The sequence below is a fragment of the Rhinopithecus bieti genome, unplaced genomic scaffold (assembly GCF_001698545.2).
Source record: "Rhinopithecus bieti isolate Rb0 unplaced genomic scaffold, ASM169854v2 scaffold_7683, whole genome shotgun sequence".
In the NCBI taxonomy this organism is placed as follows: Eukaryota; Metazoa; Chordata; class Mammalia; order Primates; family Cercopithecidae; genus Rhinopithecus; species Rhinopithecus bieti.
Window position 1 is genome coordinate 3,436,893 of NW_016805834.1, and position 16,941 is coordinate 3,453,833.

Sequence of the window (16,941 nt, forward strand, 5' to 3'; positions counted from 1 at the left end):
GCTACAGATAGGTGATACTCTTTTCATTGTATTGTTGACCTAGAACGACAAGTGGAATCAAGGGGAAAGCAAAAGCCCAGGGGACACACATAATTAATTACTTGCATGTAGGGGGCATGAAGGAAGTGGGCCTAATTGGATTAGGGGTAATGTGGAAATCATGTGGATACGTAAACTGGGGCCACATGGTCAGGACCCATGAAAGCCAAGTCTGAGAATTTCCACTTGATTTCACAAGCTGGTTGGTTGTCTTTGTTTGGGGTATAAGTAGGGGAGGAAAATGATGACGTCAATTTTTATTGAGAAGTGATGTGGTAATGGTGTGCAGTATTCAAAGTGTGCGTAGCTTCAAAAGGGATTGAATGAATGTAGTTAAGATCTCCCTGGGTGAGGGCCTAGACCAAGAGGGTTCCAAAAGGGCCAAGTAAGCATAATTATGAAAGAAGAATGTTAGATATAGGGGTAAAGCAAAAGCAGAGTGAAGAGACATCATGGAGCCTGCTTGCCAGGAAAGCATTGTTAAAAGGAAGTTACAGATGAGGAGACGTGTTCAGGGGTCCTGATCTCTCTCAGCTCTGTAGCCTCCTTGCCCCATCATCTCCCTGCCACCTATTGCATGCCATTTCTGCTTTCTATCATTTTATTTTCTTTAGATCTCTTTCATATATGAAAGTAGTTCTTTTTGTAAAACTCTGTTGAAAGTGCCTGCTCCCTCAGAAAATTCACAGATACTTTAGGGTAGATCAGAGATATTTCTAGCATCTGAGCTGACGCTCACTATGTCCCCAGGTTAAGAATTCCTGATGTGATAACTATTTTATGATTGTGATAAGATCGGATCTAGCCATAAATCCTTTGAGTGTCTTTGTAAGCTGACAAAAATATTTGTTCAGAATAACAATCTACCATCGTTGAATTGGCAGTAAGATGGAGACCTGTTCGTTGGCACGGGAGAGACTTTGACTGCGGTGCTCAGACATCCAGCTTGGAAAGCATTGGTCTTGAAATTTTCTGGATGAACTAGGGACTGCAAACCTAAGAGCAGACTCTTCCTTGGCATGAAATGTATGCAGATTCTAATCTGGTGCTGAGGCCATGGAGATGATCTCCCTGCAAAAATGTCATCTGCCTTTGCAAAGTTGTAGGTTTTTTCTTCCACAGGAAAAGCAGCAGCTAATATGGGAGAATTTCAAACTTTGCTGTTTAAAGAAAGCAGAGTTTTCCAGTGGTCTGAATAGAGTTCATCTGCCCACCCTGTAGTACCATACAGCCCTGTGGCTCCTAGAAACAACCTAGAAAGCTGAGTTTTCATCCTTCTGTTGCCCTGCCACTTCTTGGCATGTGTGCGGATATATACTTACTTTCCCTGACTGGTGATGATGTTTATCCGTTATTGACACTGGTAGTCTTTGCTGTCTTTGTACTGCTGCATCTTGGAGAAGAAAGCTTCTGAGAGGAGTAGGCTATGTTCTGTCCCACTGCTTCCTTTCTCCTGGCTGGCCTGAACACCAGCCTGCCTTTGTGAGAAGCCGCTATTAAGCAGACACAGCAGGAGAAGTTTAGAAGTCAGGAGTTTCATTCCTTGCCTAATGAAAAGAGATGCAGAGCTGTGGCTGAGGCCCACAGGGAAAGGCAGTGTGGGGAGCGGAAGTTAGTGTTTGCTCTGTGGAGCAGATACAGTGGAAGCCAGCCTGTGGTCTGCCTACCTTCCCACGTCGCAAAGACAGAGCTCCACAAATCTATCCCAGAGAAACTGGGTTATGTGAGATGCAGAGGAGAACCCCACTGAGAGGGGGTAGCAAGGCAGTACACCTTGTTTTCAGCAGAGCCTAGGTCTCCATGTCATGTATCCTCGTAGCCTGGAATAAAGTTGTAATCTCCCTTTGCAGATAGCGGTGGCAGGCCTCCCCTCAGCATTTGCTCCTCTCCTCTGTGAGATTGATTCCTGAATTCCTACTTCCCCCAAATACTCTTTCGTGGAGAATCTCTTGCTGTGGCATCAGACTTGTGACAAGCAGAGGGAGGTTTTCTGGAAATGGCTCACTCAGTGTCATTCCTGCAGCAGTGTGGGAACCAGAAGCAAAGCAGCCTCTGCACAGGGAAGGAGACCTGTGCTGCCACAGGTTATTCTGCTCTTTTCTCACAGATCCCTCCCACTTTGCAGCCTGGGTCTGGTATGCTGCTAAGAGGCTAGAGTGCTTCCTAGGTGATCGTATTTGAATTTAGTGGTTAACTAGCTATTGTTAACTTTGAACTTTGCTTCTCTTTTATGAAGAATTAACAAAATAAGCACTACTTCTCGGTTCATATATGACGGTACAGTGCTACTTTCTTGCTGCCTCTTGAATGTGCCAGAAGTTGATCGAGTTTAATGATAATATTTTAAGTGTGAAAAAATTGTCTTTGGACGTTTTCCCAAAATTTATGCCAGAACACAAATAAGTATCCAATAATATGCTTTTTAGAAACAGGGTAGAGCATGAATAATATTAATACTTAGACAATGTTAAAGAATTGTTTTGGTGTTATTGTTTTAAATGTCATATGCACACTATTATCCACGTATTCCAGTTTCTGATGTTAATTTTTTCCTCTTTGGTAGCATATTTAGTCTTGGTTAAGTCCTAGATTTCTGCTTATAGCACAGAGCTACTTTGTGGTCACAGAAAGAAAGCAGAATTATAGTTTCCCACCTCACTGCTTTTGCCTTGAGGATCTTTGCTTTCTAACTTACTGCTCAGGCCCTGTTCTTTTTTTCCCAAAGCGTATGAGATGTTCTCCAGCCCCAGGAAAAGCCACGATTTCAGTAGTGCTCTAACTTGAACCTGTCTGTTTACAGAACAGATCTATTTATTTTGGTTGTCCTTGTTGTTAAAGAATAAGGCTGTAGGCATTTAGTGCCCCAGAGGACCTGCAGAACGCTTTGCAGGCCTTGCCTTGAAGGAGGTGAGGTACGGTCAGGGTGGGAAGGAACTTGTCTTGCTTCACAGAAGCTTCGATCTTAAAGGCTGCTCCTTACAGTTTGCAGTAGCAAAATAAGGAGAGCCTGTTGGTGGCAGAGGAGGTTATAGAAATAGGACATGCAAGATGTAAGCAGAGCTTTGGGAGGTGGAAGAGTTGGATTGTTAGTTGGCTTCTAGCCACCAACCTCTAGTCTTTCACTGGTAGCTTGCAAATCCCAAGGGGTGAGGGGCAAAGCTTGAGAATCGGCCTTGGTTGCTGACCACTAACAGGATCCTTAAATGGTAAATCACTAGAGGAAATTGTAAAGGGAAATATTTTTACCCATTTACAATTTATTTTATTTTTATTTTATTTTATTTATGTATTTGTTTATTTATTTAGTTGAGACAGAGTCTCGCTCTTTCACCCAGGTTAGAATGCAGTGGAGTGATCTCGGCTCACTGCAACCTCCACCTCTTGGGTTCAAGCAATTCTCCTGCCTCAGCTTCCCAAGTAGCTAGGATTACAGGTGCATACCACCACACCTAGCTGACTTTTTTTTTTTTTTGAAATTGAGTCTCTCTCGCCCAGGCTGGAGTGTAGTTGCGCAGTCTCGGCTCACTGCAACTACCACTTCCCGGGTTCAAGGAATTCTTCTGCCTCAGCCTCCTGAGTAGCTGGGATTACAGGTACCTGCCACCACACCCGGCTAATTTTTTTGTATTTTTAGTAGAGACAGGGTTTCATTATATTGGCCAGACTGATCTTGAACTCCTGACCTTGGGATCCACCTGCCTTGGCCTCCCAAAGTGCTAAGATTACAGGCTTGAGCCACCGCACCCAGCCGATTTTTTTTTTTTTTTTTTTAAGTGGAGACAGGGTTTTGCATATTGGTCAGACTGGTCTCGAACTCCTGACCTCAAGTGATCTGCCCGCCTCGGCCTCCGAAAGTGCTGGGATTACAGGTGTGAACCACTGCACCCAGCCCCATTTGCAGTTTCTAAAGTTGAAGCCCTTGATTCAAATTCAGAAGGAGCTACGGGATTCAAGGAGCTTGGAAGTGCTGTCTTTCAGTTAGCGTTTCAGATCAGAGTGAGAGACAGGCTGTGATTTTTATTTTCTTATTAACTCAGTACTTGCCCATATCAAGGATTAGAAACTAGATAGTAGGACAACTTTTGATGTTTCTGAATCAGAAGCATTTCAAATTAGTTGAGTGAGGGACAGATCACCTGGGATGAAGGAAGGGGGCTCAGGTGGGTGATAAAAGCGCAAGTATGAAAGAAATATGACTGTTCTACCTAGCACTGAGCAACACCCACCCAATTTGGCTTATAAGGGTTTACTTTAGAAAATAATGACCCTGAAAGTAACCCCTGCAGAAGTGTGTCCTGTACCTGTGTTCCTTGAGTGAGTTCCTGAAAGGAAAGAAGTGAAAATGTGGCTGACAGTGTGAGGGTCCCTGACATTTGGCCCGGGGCTGGGCAGCTTTCTCAACACTTCCTCTGGAATTCAAAAACCCTAAAAAGTCAAGTCTCCATAGATAAGATTCGTAGGAACATCCCCTAATCCCTAGTTCTCTATCTCTAAGCTCAGAACTCTTCCCTGCTGATGTCTGCAGGCTGGCGGTATACAAGAAGGCCTTATCCAACAGTGTACGGACCAAGTGATTCACTAGTCAGTTTTTATTCTGTGGTCCTTCATTGTTATACCAGTGATCATACCTAGTGAGGCGTAGGCTTCTGTCCCAAGCTGCCACTCAGAGGACTGGGTGATTAGAGCAAACCAACCCATGGCTGAGGTTGGCAGAGTCCCAGAGTTCCCTGTTAAATCTCCTCTTACTATAGCTGAGACTGATTGAAAATGAGACTTAATGTCAGTTATGTAGCATTTGCTAATTTTTTTTCCTACTGTTAAATGACTTTTCTCTACAGTATTGCTCCATTCAAGACAACTTATCTTTTTACCTGGGAGGAACTTATTTCCATTAGAATTGGAACACTAGCCACATATTTTACATTTAAAATGTTTCATGCGATTAAACACAGAAAGAAACGTTATTACTTCTGTTTCTTAGGCGTGTGCTTCTCTAACTGATTCTTCTTTTGTGCCTGGAGCAATGCCTTTACTTTGGAAACAAGTAAGGGAGCCCTCTGATTACTAAGTACACTGTTGGTGGAAACTGGCAGCCACATGCTGGTAACTGGGCTTAAGAGAAGAGCAGCTTTATAATCCCCCCTCCACCAAATCCTCTTGCACAGACTGGCTACTCGGCAGTGTACAGTGTGACTTGTGTAGTCATACATCCCCACTTCAACAACCCTCACTTCTCTGTTCATTTTCACACCCTCCTACCCCTTCCCATTGTGATTCTTATTTTAATCGGTTTTTCTCTTCCTTAACAGAGCTATTAAGAATGGCAAAGGATTGCATAGCAAGAAGGAAGTGCCTATCCACCGTGTCGCAGATATATCTGGGGTGAGTCGAGTCCCTGAATCAAGCTGTGTGGCTCAGAGGCTCAAGAACGTGTCTGCATATTTGCTGAAGGACCTCAGCTTATGTGTTTTCTCTAGTTCGCTTCTTTTCAGGCACTGACTGACATTTTTTCCCCTCTGCCCGGGGTATCTACTTAGGTATCTATAGGGAGCCTGTTTTATAATCTGGAAAAGCAGAATTAACTTCATTCTTTTTCTTTACCTGAACTGTCTCTATGTTGCTTTTTCATTTTTAATTACTGTATTTTGAGTTTGGAAGGTAGTTCTTCTCTGTTATATTAAAATAAAATTGCCTCTTTTTAAAACCCCTGTCCAGTTCTTGATGTGAGTGGGAAGTCTTAGTGGCAAAAGGTCAAGTATAGGTTTCAGGAGAAGGATATGAATTCATCATGATTTCCTCATGACCTCTTGTTCCTCTGCTTGCCTATAAGTGGGACAGAATGGAGAAATGTATGAACATCCTTTGAGATAATACATATAGATAATAAAGAAGAATCAGTGGCACCAATATTTTAGAGCTCCCAATAGGCTGTGTCCAAATGATTCTTTAGCTGTAAGGACTTTACCTTTGAGTGTTTAGGGTCTCTTTGGCTGAATAGATCCGTTTGATAGTTGAGATAGTTTATTCATTTAGTCAACAAGTGTTTATTGAGTCCCTGCTGTATGCCAGGAATTGCTCTAAGCACTAGGAATATAACAATGAAGAAAACCGCTGAACTCCCTACATTCAAGTGGGAAAGGGAGGCAGTTGCAATGTCAGGTAGCGAAAACTACTGTAAAGAGAAATAAAACTGGCCAAGGGGATAGTGAGTGGTGTAAGTGCTGATTTGGATCAGGTGGCCAGGAAAGGCACTCTCTATTGCTGAGACACACACCATCCATTTCAACACCACAGTCACTAATGGTTAAGGAGAGGATCAGGTCTGTGCCATGCATAGGGAAGATGCCCAGGGAAGATGAAGCCCAGGGGAGATGGAAGGAGGAAGAGCTAGTAAATCTTAGCTTAAGCACTCAGGGAATTTGCCTTGGGCACCGAGAAGAAAATACTAGTATAAACAAAAGTGCTAGAGCTCAGCCTAGGCTGCAGGAGTGATGAATCAGAGTGTATTATCTTCCTGTTATGTGGTATGCCCAGGCCTGGCTGAGGCTTTTTCTGTTGCTCCTGGTGATTGCTTGCTACAAATGTGTCTGGCAGGCTCCCCTTGTCTAGGTATAGTGGTCCCCTGCTCATCTTAAACAGTGGGACTCTGTTGAGCTTTTCTTTCTGTATAACCAGTCACTACAGATTATGGGTTAAACAGTGTTACCTACAACACATTAACTGGACTTCAGTCTAGAGGTTGGGGCCTCTGTTAAGTGGGTGAAGTAAAGTGATATGCACTTTTTGTGGCTTAGAATCCTGAGAAGCCCAGAAACCTGTAGCTAATGGCCTTTGAGCCACAGGTAACTATGGTGTATCTGCTAATGTTCATTTTTAACAGGTGTGACTCACCCAGTGCGATCTTACTTGGCCTATTTTCTGTGTAGCTTACCCGGCTGAGTTATTCTTTGCATATACATTATTAATATTTTTATGTATGTGCACGGTATTCTCAACAATGCTTTCCTTAATATTGATCTTTTGGTAAAGCTGTTGAAGCTGTTATAGTAATAAAAGGACAAATTTTTGGCGATTCATCAGCAGGAGAAAAAAGTTACAAATGGTTTGGAAAATGCGATGAAAACCCTTCTACACAAAGGACCAAATATGCCCATCCAAAAGCTTATGTGGGGCCCATACTCCAGGGCCTTCCAGAAGCTGATTTCAGCCTTAGGGATAGGCTCTCTCCTTGGGCCCACCTGGTTTCATTTCTAGTTCTGATTTAACACCGGCAGTGAGGTGAAGCAACTCTAAGGAGGTTTTGAGGTTCAGGCACACGGGTCTCAGGGCTGTCCTCTCCGTACCCCTCAATGTAGTGTCCTAACGATCTTCATTGCTGTCTCTGAATCTTACGCTGCCTCCTGCCTTGATGATTTCTGATGCTTTTTTTATTCCTTTATTTCTGCTGTCATTAGCAGTGGGTCTTGTGAAACTTGTCTTCATTTATTTATTTACTTTTATTCCTACCCCACCAACTTCCCCTTAAAGTCTAGCTCAGTTTTGTACCAATTTTTATTATCTTTTCTGTCTCAGTATTGAAGGATTGGTTTGCTCTTAAGTTAAACATAAATGCCAATTAAATTTCTCTCAGTCACCACATAAAACAGTAAAGCTTGGGCAAATGGGAGACTGAAAGTGAAAAAGCTGTTGGATTTAAATGGATGTCAGATATGACCTTGTCTGCCTGAATCACAAATTATTCACCTAAGATTGCAATTTTTTTGTGCCGTCTCTAATATAGGAGTTTTGTCTTCTCCCACCTTCTAACCTTCCCTTCTTTCCATCACAGTGTTAAGTCTGTGTGTATGTTGGGTGTCCTTGTTCCATTTAAGTGAGATATATGGGTTTTCTGCTTCCTGAAGCATGCTGGCAATTTTGCTGTCTGTGGGACAGGTGTGGGGTCAGATGGGCCAAACGGCTTACAGCCAGATGAAGAATAAACAGGGAAAAAGACAATGTAATGTACATATACGTAATGGTTTCACAGAGGTTTCTTAATCTTTTTTTAATCTTTAACTGTGTTACCCACTGCCCCAGATTGATCCCCCTCTTAGTTGCAGGCCATGATAAATGGAAGTTTTTGTTGAGGTGACAGTGTAGGCAATATGCTGCCGAAATAATTTACAATGAACTGTTTGTGCATAATACCTCTCACCACCCTCCTCTCCATCCCAGTACACATCGTTGGTGAAAAAATAGACATACATAAGTGCACATTCTGTCTCCTAAACACTGTTAAGAAATGTGTTGTATGGAAGAGATTATATCATGATGGTGGGGCAGATAACCTGTAATTTTGTTCTAGTGTCCTCCATCTTTAGGAGTTGAGTTTCTACTCCTTTTCCATTATCTCTTCTCCTGCCATTTAAAAAATGATTTCACAGAGTAAGGGTTAGAGTGCGTTAAAATGCTTTTGTATGAAGACCTAGCAAATACAAGACCTGCTTGGCTGATTGCATGTGGTTGGAAGTGACTCATCTAAGCACAGGAGTGTCAGGTTGATGGCTTGCCTTGGAAGGTAAGATACCAGCCTCTGTAGTGGCCAAATAAGCTGGCCTTCTTGTTTGTTATTACAGATGGGTTTTGATGTCAAAGTCAACTGAGTTTTGAGTTTTCCGTAAGATGGACAGAACATCTGCATATAACACCAACTGAATGAACCCCCAGTTTCTCTAAGGTTTTGATAAAAACTTGGCCTACTACACCAGGGATGGTGGCTCACACCTGTAATCCCAGCACTTTGGGAGGCCGAGGTGGGAGGATTGCTTAAGGTCAGGAATTCAAGACCAGCCTGATCAATGTAGTGAGACCCCATCTCTACCAAAAATAAATACGTGTGTGTGTGTGTGTGTGTGTGTGTGTGTGTGTGTGTGTGTGTGTGTATGTTGACCTATCTGCATCTCTTATACCTATTTTTAGGGTGACCACTAAAGGAAGAAAATTACGTACTCCCAAGCTGGTACTTTAGCTCCTGAAGAAGTTACTGGTTTTTTTGCTATTTCCAATTTTTCACAGTGTAGGAACTAGGCTATTAGAAGTACCAGCCACTGCTGCCATTTTTATCATAGTCTGGTTTCCTTTCAGGCCAGGATGTTCCAGAGTGTGTAGAACTAGCTGAGAATTTGACCGACTTGGTACTAGGTCTTACTTGATTTGAAGAATGGTTCTGTGGTGACTGACTTCGTACATCCATGTTTTCATTATTAGTTGGTTTTGTTTTTCATTGATCCTGTCTCAGCTCCCTCCCTCACCAGCACAGAAAAAGTTGGAATATGCATGCCAGTGTTCTTTATCTCAGGTTTCTCAGCTGTTCTTTATCTTAGGTTTATTATTGTTTTTGCTGTAGCCTGCTCCGTAATAAATACAATCTCCTGAAGATAGAGTGTAAAACAGGCAATAAAATTGGGCTGGTGCATGGTTTACTGTTGTTCTGGTAGATCAGACAAATCAATTATGGTTCTGAGATTAGAGAGAGCTCCCCACTCCTCAAGTTGCAGCCAGCCCTGCAAGTGCTGATTTTACCTTTTACCTTTACCTCCACTTCTCCATCTTCCTCTTATATGGGAATAGGACTCAATGAGTCATAGTGTATATCTGAGTTTTCTTCTCTGTCCTTTTCCTTTTGTGTCTGTCCTCTGTGCTTGAAAAGTTACGATTTTGTTTGATGGTACAAGACAGCATCCTCTTCAGTCTTATTTCTGAAAGTCCCAGAATAGGGGTTGTCTTCTTTTCAATATATTCTGCCTTTTCATATTATGTAGTCCTGACAGTTCCTCTGTTAATTTCACTATTACAGTATTTATTCTCTTAATCCATGGGTCTTTTTATCTGTTAACTGCTGCTGTGCTCCTTTGGACGTTTATCACATCGTGGCTTGGTTTCATGCTCATGTTACATAGCACTTTTTTATAACCGCCTTTCTCCATGACTGATTTTGTTGGAAATACATAATATTACTGATTTTTTTTTTTTTTTTAAAGGAGACGGAGTCTCACTTTATCACCAGGGCTGGACTGGAAGTACAGTGGCACAGTCATAGCTCACTGTGGCTTTGCACTCCTGGGCTCAAGCAGTCCTCCTGACTCGACCTCCTGAGTAACGGGGTCTACAGGTGCATGCCATCACACCCGCAGGATCTTGCTCTGTTGTCCAGACCAATCTGAAACCCCTGGCCTCAAGTGATCCTCCCAGTTTGACCTCCCAAAATATTGCTGTTATAGGCATGAGCCACCACACCTAGCATAAAAATTAAGCCATGGTTTGGAGTGATCCAGTGACTAGCTCTGGGGAAGGTGCAGGGCACAGGGGAAGAAGGTCAGACATTTGGGGCCCTATTATTCATGAAATGAAGTCTTACAGAGTTGACCAGTAGGATTCTGACTTGCTAATATAAAGGATTGAAGTGTTCCTTTAAAACAGATAAGATTAAATCAATAGGTAAGAAATAGATTGGTAGACAGGGTTGGATTTTCTCCAGCATGTGCTCCTGACCTCTGCCTTCAGTTTCGGGTTTTCATTGCCCTCTTAAACTTTAGTAGCACTGTCATCCTTTCTTTGAGATTTCTGTAGGTGTTACCTTTCCTTAGCTCTTTTTGAATGTTTAGGCCTTGATGGAAGCATAAGAAAAAAAATAACATTCTTTTTGGCTAAAGAGAATTTTTAAAAGCCCAGGCACAGTGGCTCATGCCTGTAATCCCAGCACTTTGGGAGGCTGAAGTGGGCAGATCTCCTGAGGGTCAGGAGTTCAAGACCAGCCTGGCCAACATGGCGAAACCCCATCTCTCCTAAAAAAATACCAAAAAAATTAGCTGGGCGTGGTGGCGGGCACCTGTCATCCCAGCTACTTGGGAGGCTGAGGCAGGGAGAATTGCTTGAACCTGGGAGGCAGAGGTTGCAGTGAGCTAAGATAGTGCCACCGCACTCCAGCCTGGGTGACAGAGCGAGACTCCATCTCAAAAAGAGAGAGAGAATTAAAAAGAAAAAAGAGTGGTTTGCCTGCTAAGTCTGAAGAAGATAAAAGGAGCAAAATCACCCAGGGGCTTTATGAGTTAGGTCTGTGTTAAATTGCAGTTTGTCTTATATGTTTTCTGGCCCACCTAGTTTAGATTTATTTTTCTTACTCTCGTGATTCTAAAATTCCTTTCAGCTTTTTGTTTTTTCTAATCTCTGGTATTTGATGACACAAATGCTCTCAGAGTGTATTTGGTTTTTTTTTTTTTTTTTTTTTAAATAGCCCTTCCCTTTTTTACCCCCCTTGGCCCTACACCATGTTCTCACGTCTCTCTTGCCAACTGCAGTCTAAGTTACTGTCCAGATGGCACAGCATCAAGGCCTGTGGCTCTGTCGGGTGGGTTTCTGTGACCTGGAGGGGTTGCCTGGCACTGGAGCTTCATTCACACAGTAGCTGCTGGCTCCACTGCTGGACTCTGCATTTGCTACTCTGAGAAAATTCCAAAGGAACTCTGGAAGAGCCAGCTTACTGTCTGCAGAACTTGGTCTCCACAGCAAGCAGTGTGTGCTCTCTTGGTCCCTTGACTGGAAGCCATGGTTGGTGGGAGTGTTGGGTTATCCTGGTGGCTTTCTTGCATCCCTGTTGTATTTGGTAGCTCAGGTTGTTACTAATTTAGGAAAAGATACTGCTCTATTTCTCTCTTCTTTCTTCAAGCAAAGTTTATTGAACTCTAGTTGGACTACAATGTGCAGGTGACTGGCTTGGATCCTCGCTGCACAGAAACATGCCATCACCTCTGTGGCACACAACCTCTGATGCCAAAGTGGCAGCCACCTTGTAAGTTTCTCCCAGACTTTGGAAAAAACTTCAAACCATTTTTTTTTTCTTTTCTCTTATATTTTTAATTTAATTTTTTTTCCAAAAAAATAGACATGCAGTCTCACTTGTTGTCCAGGCCAGTCTCAAACTCCTGAGCTCAAGTGACCCTCGCACCTCAGCCTTCCAAAGTACTGGGATTGCAGGAGTGAGCCCCCATGCCTGGTCTCTTTTCTCTCTCTCTGTATTTTATTTTATTTTATTTTATTTATTTTATTTTATTTTATTTTTTATTTTATTTTATTTTATATCCTAATTTTTTGTTGAGACAGAGTCTTGCTCTGTTGCCCAGGCTGGAAGGCAGTGGCGCCATCTCAGCTCACTGCAACCTCCGCCTCCCGGGTTCAAGCAATTCTCCTGCCTCAGCCTCCTGAGTAGCTGGGATTACAGGCACGTGCCACCACACCCAGCTAGTTTTTGTGTTTTTGGTAGAGACAGGGTTTCACCATGTTGGTCAGGCTGGTCTTGAACTCCTCCCGACCTCAGGTGATCCCCCCGCCTCAGCCTCCCAAAGTGCTGGGATTACAGGCATGAGCCACCATGTTCGGCCCTCTTTTCTCTTTTCACCTCTTCTAAAATATGTCTCTGCTAAGAGTTGGATGTTACTAAGAAGACCTTGATCTTGATTCTGCCAGAGAGTTGCTTCAGCCAGTTGCTCTCACCCTTGTGATGGAAAGCATTGCTTTATTGTGTTGGAGTTTTTTTGCCCATAGTTTGTTTCTTTTTCTCTTTTTTTCTTTACTTCTTTTTTAAGATGAGATCTTACTATGTTGCCCAGGCTGGACTCAAACTCCTGGGCTCAAGAGGTCCTCCTGCCTCAACCTCCCAAGTAACTGGGACTTACAGGCATGAGCTACCACACTTGGCTGTCCATAGTTTCTTTGTTCATATGAGTTCTGTGCAACCACTTTGTTTTTTGAAACTCCCCTGTTCATATTTGCCAGAACTACAGGGCCATCCTTCTCTTAAATAAATTTGAAAGCATTTTTTATTTACATGGGAATTTTTTCAAAATTCATTGCAACAGGTGCCACAGTTAGTGATGGTTGTGTTTCAGTGCCTCCTTTTATAGATTTCAGTCCACTTTTTGACTGAGTTGTGTTGTTTTTGGAGGGCACCAAATTTAGGACATGGTTTCTCACTTCTTTTATTTAGCTTCTATTAATTGGGCTGTTTTGCATCTTTGTAGATAGAAATGTAGAAATGTGGTCCCGAAGAGATACAATTGATTTCCACCCTGTAAGATAAATGATTTCAAACTTTACATTTTTATTACCTAGTTTGACTTTGTTTTTGCAACTTTAGCAAATTCACCTCAGTATTCCTAGTAACTTAATTTATATCTGTTCTTTAGTCTCTTTGAGCCTTTCTGGTTCCCTTATTAATTAGTGCGGTTAAAATGAAATTTTCTGTATGAAGTTTATTTTATATTTGAATAAGAGTCGAGATTTTACCTTACTGAAAATTATCTTTTAACAGGGGAAACAATTGTAGAAGCAAGAGAAATACAAAACCATGTATATGGTGGGCAATAAATGATTATAGAATTACATGCTTTGAAAATCTTGGTTTTGTTGCCTCCTCTGTACCTGGAAACATGAACAATAATTTGGCTGTAAAAGTCGTTAAAAAAGAAAAATTTCGAAAGTGATTATGTCTCTTTCATCTGCATCATGTCTGGTTCCAAGTCTGTACCTTACTTGGTTTAGCTTTTTGTTTAGAACAGTCTTGTCTTGGAAAATTCAGGCACCAGAGCAGATAACCTTGAGGTAGGGAGCTAGGATTGGACTTTGAAAGCAGGGCACAGCTTCTTGTCCATTGGTGTGAGTGTCCTAGCTCTGCAATTCAACACCTCTGAGAAAATGTTTACTCAGGTGAGCTGCCCAGAGGTGGAGCACTGTTAGAGACAGGGCTTCTTTATTTGTTCCTTCTTATATAACAAAAATATCTTCCTCCCAGTATAGTCAGTAGCATGTCACTGTCATGGATTCTATTATCAGGAAGCTTTCTGCCATAAATTTTTCTGGTTTCCTTCTGCTTCCTTGTTTAACTGTGCCTTCACAAACAGGAGTGCATGCAAATGAGCTCCTCAGCAAGAGGGTCCTAGCATTCATTGAAGTGTACTGAGCTATAATGATTTTTTCCTTTCTTTTTGTTCAAAGACATGAGAAAGGAAATTGAGGGAATTAGGAACATTTTTTCCAAATAAAGTAGCATCTTTTTCCAAAGGGAGTTCCTCTGGCCATAGATTCGGCTATAGCTGGTCCAGGCTCTTCGATTGTTCTGTTTCCCATTCTCTGGGTGCATGTAGATAACACTGTGATTCTATTTTATGGATCAAAACTGGTTAAATGAGCCCATTACAGGGATGAATGTAAGTATATCTTGGAGGCAGTTGACAAAATTTCTGATTCCCAGGTTGAGGTGTGTGATTGGATTGTCTGATCTGTCCCATGGCTGCTGAGTGATGTGATAAAACTTGAAATATTTCTGCATAGCCCCAGATTCACTCTCCACTTTACCATCATAACACTACTTAGCCTTGGATTGAACTCATTGTGTCCTGTGGCTATTGCTTATGTAAACATTTCAAAGTAAGTAATTTTACTAACATAGACATTCTGCTTACTTGTATTTTAAGTCTTTATTTAGCATGCTTGCAACATATTCCCTACAGAATATGTCGTACAGAATTTTGGACACTCTTTGCAGTGTTAACATCCAGATATTTTGAAATTAGAGCCCAGGGTTGCTTTGAAATGCCCTGGTAGTTTTCTGCCTCAGTTGTTCAGGAAATGGTGTTCTCAGGAAGAAATTATAGAAGTCCTAATACAATATCGAATTTGGAAGGGGCCTGAAAATGTAAGCTATTACCAAGATTTCTAATTTGGAGGAAGACCCGTGTTCGATTGATTTGCATTACTGCAACATCCCCAGATACTTCACCCACAGTAGAGACCATTTATTTTCTTTATATCGTATTTATCTCCTCCACTACTTAAGGTCCTCAGTTGACTGACTCTGACTTCATTGTTAATTAGCATTTGTTGAATCGCATTTCTTCTTTTTGCAATGCTCTCTCTTCTCCCCTGCTGGCCATGCCTTCTTCCCTGGCATATGTCTCTTCCAGGTAATTTCTCCCGTTTTATCCCCACTGCCTTCTGATCTTGCCCTTCAACATTTACATAATCATATTACCATGATTTTGTGCTTGTTGATAAATTGGTAATTTCGTAAGTTGTTTAATATATGTGCATTGGTTTTCCTTACTAGTTTCTAAACTCCTGAGAAGGGAATCTTTTTGTATCTCATTAAAGTGCCCAGTTTAGATTCAGTTTGCCAACTGATGGGCTCAAACAGCATGAACTTGTGTTTGGAAAAAAGTGCCCCATACTCCAAGGTAGAGGATTGGCTATACTGGTTATTAACTGTAAGTGGGCAAGTTAGTAAAAGAATGTAGCCAAAGGGGTGCGTGTCTTCTAGAATATAGTGGCAGTATGGAGTTACGATGATTAGCATGGGCTCTAACATTAGATTACTGGAGTTCAGTTGTGCCTCAATTGCTTATAACCTTGGCGTCTTGAGGAAGTTATTTTTTATTTCTGTACCTCAGTTTTCCCCTGTGGGAAATGGGTATGATAATGGCACTTACCTCATTAGATTGTGGTGTGAGTGAGTGAATTAATACATGTAGCTGTTTTAAACAGTTGACATAAGAGCTCAACAGAGAGCAGTGGTTCACATGCCGGTGTTCATTATTTTTTTTGAGACAGGATCTCAGCTCTGTTGCCCAGGCTGGAGTGCAGTGGCACAATCTCAGCTCACTGCAACCTCTGCCTCCCAGGCTCAGGTGATTCTCCTGCGTTAGCCTCCCGAGTAGCTGGGACCACGGGTGTGCACCACTACGCCTGGCAAAGTTTTTATTTTTTTGTAGAGATGGGGTTTTGCCATGTTACCCATGGTGATCTCGAACTCCTGGGCTCAAGTGCGAGCCACTGCTCCCAGCCTGGTGTTTATTATTATTAAATTGCTTAGCATTCTGCCTAGCACACAGAAAGTCCTCTATAAATGAGAGCTGTCATTATCATCCTCAATAGTATTTACATTGCAAACTCTTCATCCAATTCCAGTCCCAAATCCTACCGCTCCCTCTCCTGAGTTATTTTACTGCCTCTTTATCTCTTTTTTGACATTTAACATGTGCCATCTCTGTCTTGTTTTTTAAACGCATTCCTCATGTTGAATCAGTGAATGAATGATCAAACAATAAGTATTTATCGAGAGCTTTTCATATGCCAGGCAGAATGCTGAGTGTTGAGAATATATTAAACAAGACAGCTATAGTCTTTACAGGGAATACACAATTTGTTATATAATTACAATCGTAATGGGAGTACAGAGTCCTGGGAGAGTGTCTACTGGTGGCCATAGCTTATTCTAAGTGGTCTGATAAAGTCCTTGAAGTGATTTCAAAGTGAGGCCCAAAGAAAGAGTTAGCAGAAGATCTTGTTCAGGGCCAAAGGATAAAATGTTGTATACGAAAGTCCTGAGGTGGAAGTTTGCTTGTGTTAACAATGGAAGACCAGTCAGCATTGCTGCAATGTGAGGATAGTAATGGGAGAATGAATAACTGAATAATTTGGACATTGTAGTCCTTGAAAAGGATTTTGAATTTTATCTGAAGAACAGTGAGAAATCATTGAAATGGGAGTAGAATAATTAGGACAGCGTGTGTGTGTGTGTGTGTGTGTGTGTGTGTGTGTGTGTGTGTGTACATATATATATATACACACACAGAGAGAGAAAGAGAGTTAGCTAGGTATATATCTATAAATTTTTCTTTTTTTCCATTTTGGCTGTTATTTGGAGATAGACTTGAAACAATGGTTAGGGGATAATTTGTATATATCTATAAATTTTTCTTTTTTTCCATTTTGGCTGTTATTTCGAGATAGACTTGAAACAATGGTTAGGGGAGAATTTGCAGTTCACCTGGTGATTGCTGAATAGTGGCTGGAACTAGGATTGTGGCAATG

The 16,941-nt window shown here is 41.8% G+C and overlaps 1 protein-coding gene across 1 annotated transcript in view; it reads left to right on the forward strand.

Annotated features, from left to right (window-relative positions):
- Positions 1–16,941, forward strand: part of LOC108530765 (staphylococcal nuclease domain-containing protein 1-like) — a 284,868-nt gene that overhangs the window by 254,415 nt on the left and 13,512 nt on the right. Inside the window, exon 14 of the mRNA XM_017873813.1 lies at positions 5,349–5,421. Coding sequence (XP_017729302.1) covers positions 5,349–5,421 — 73 coding nt within the window. The remainder of the gene's footprint in view (positions 1–5,348; positions 5,422–16,941) is intronic.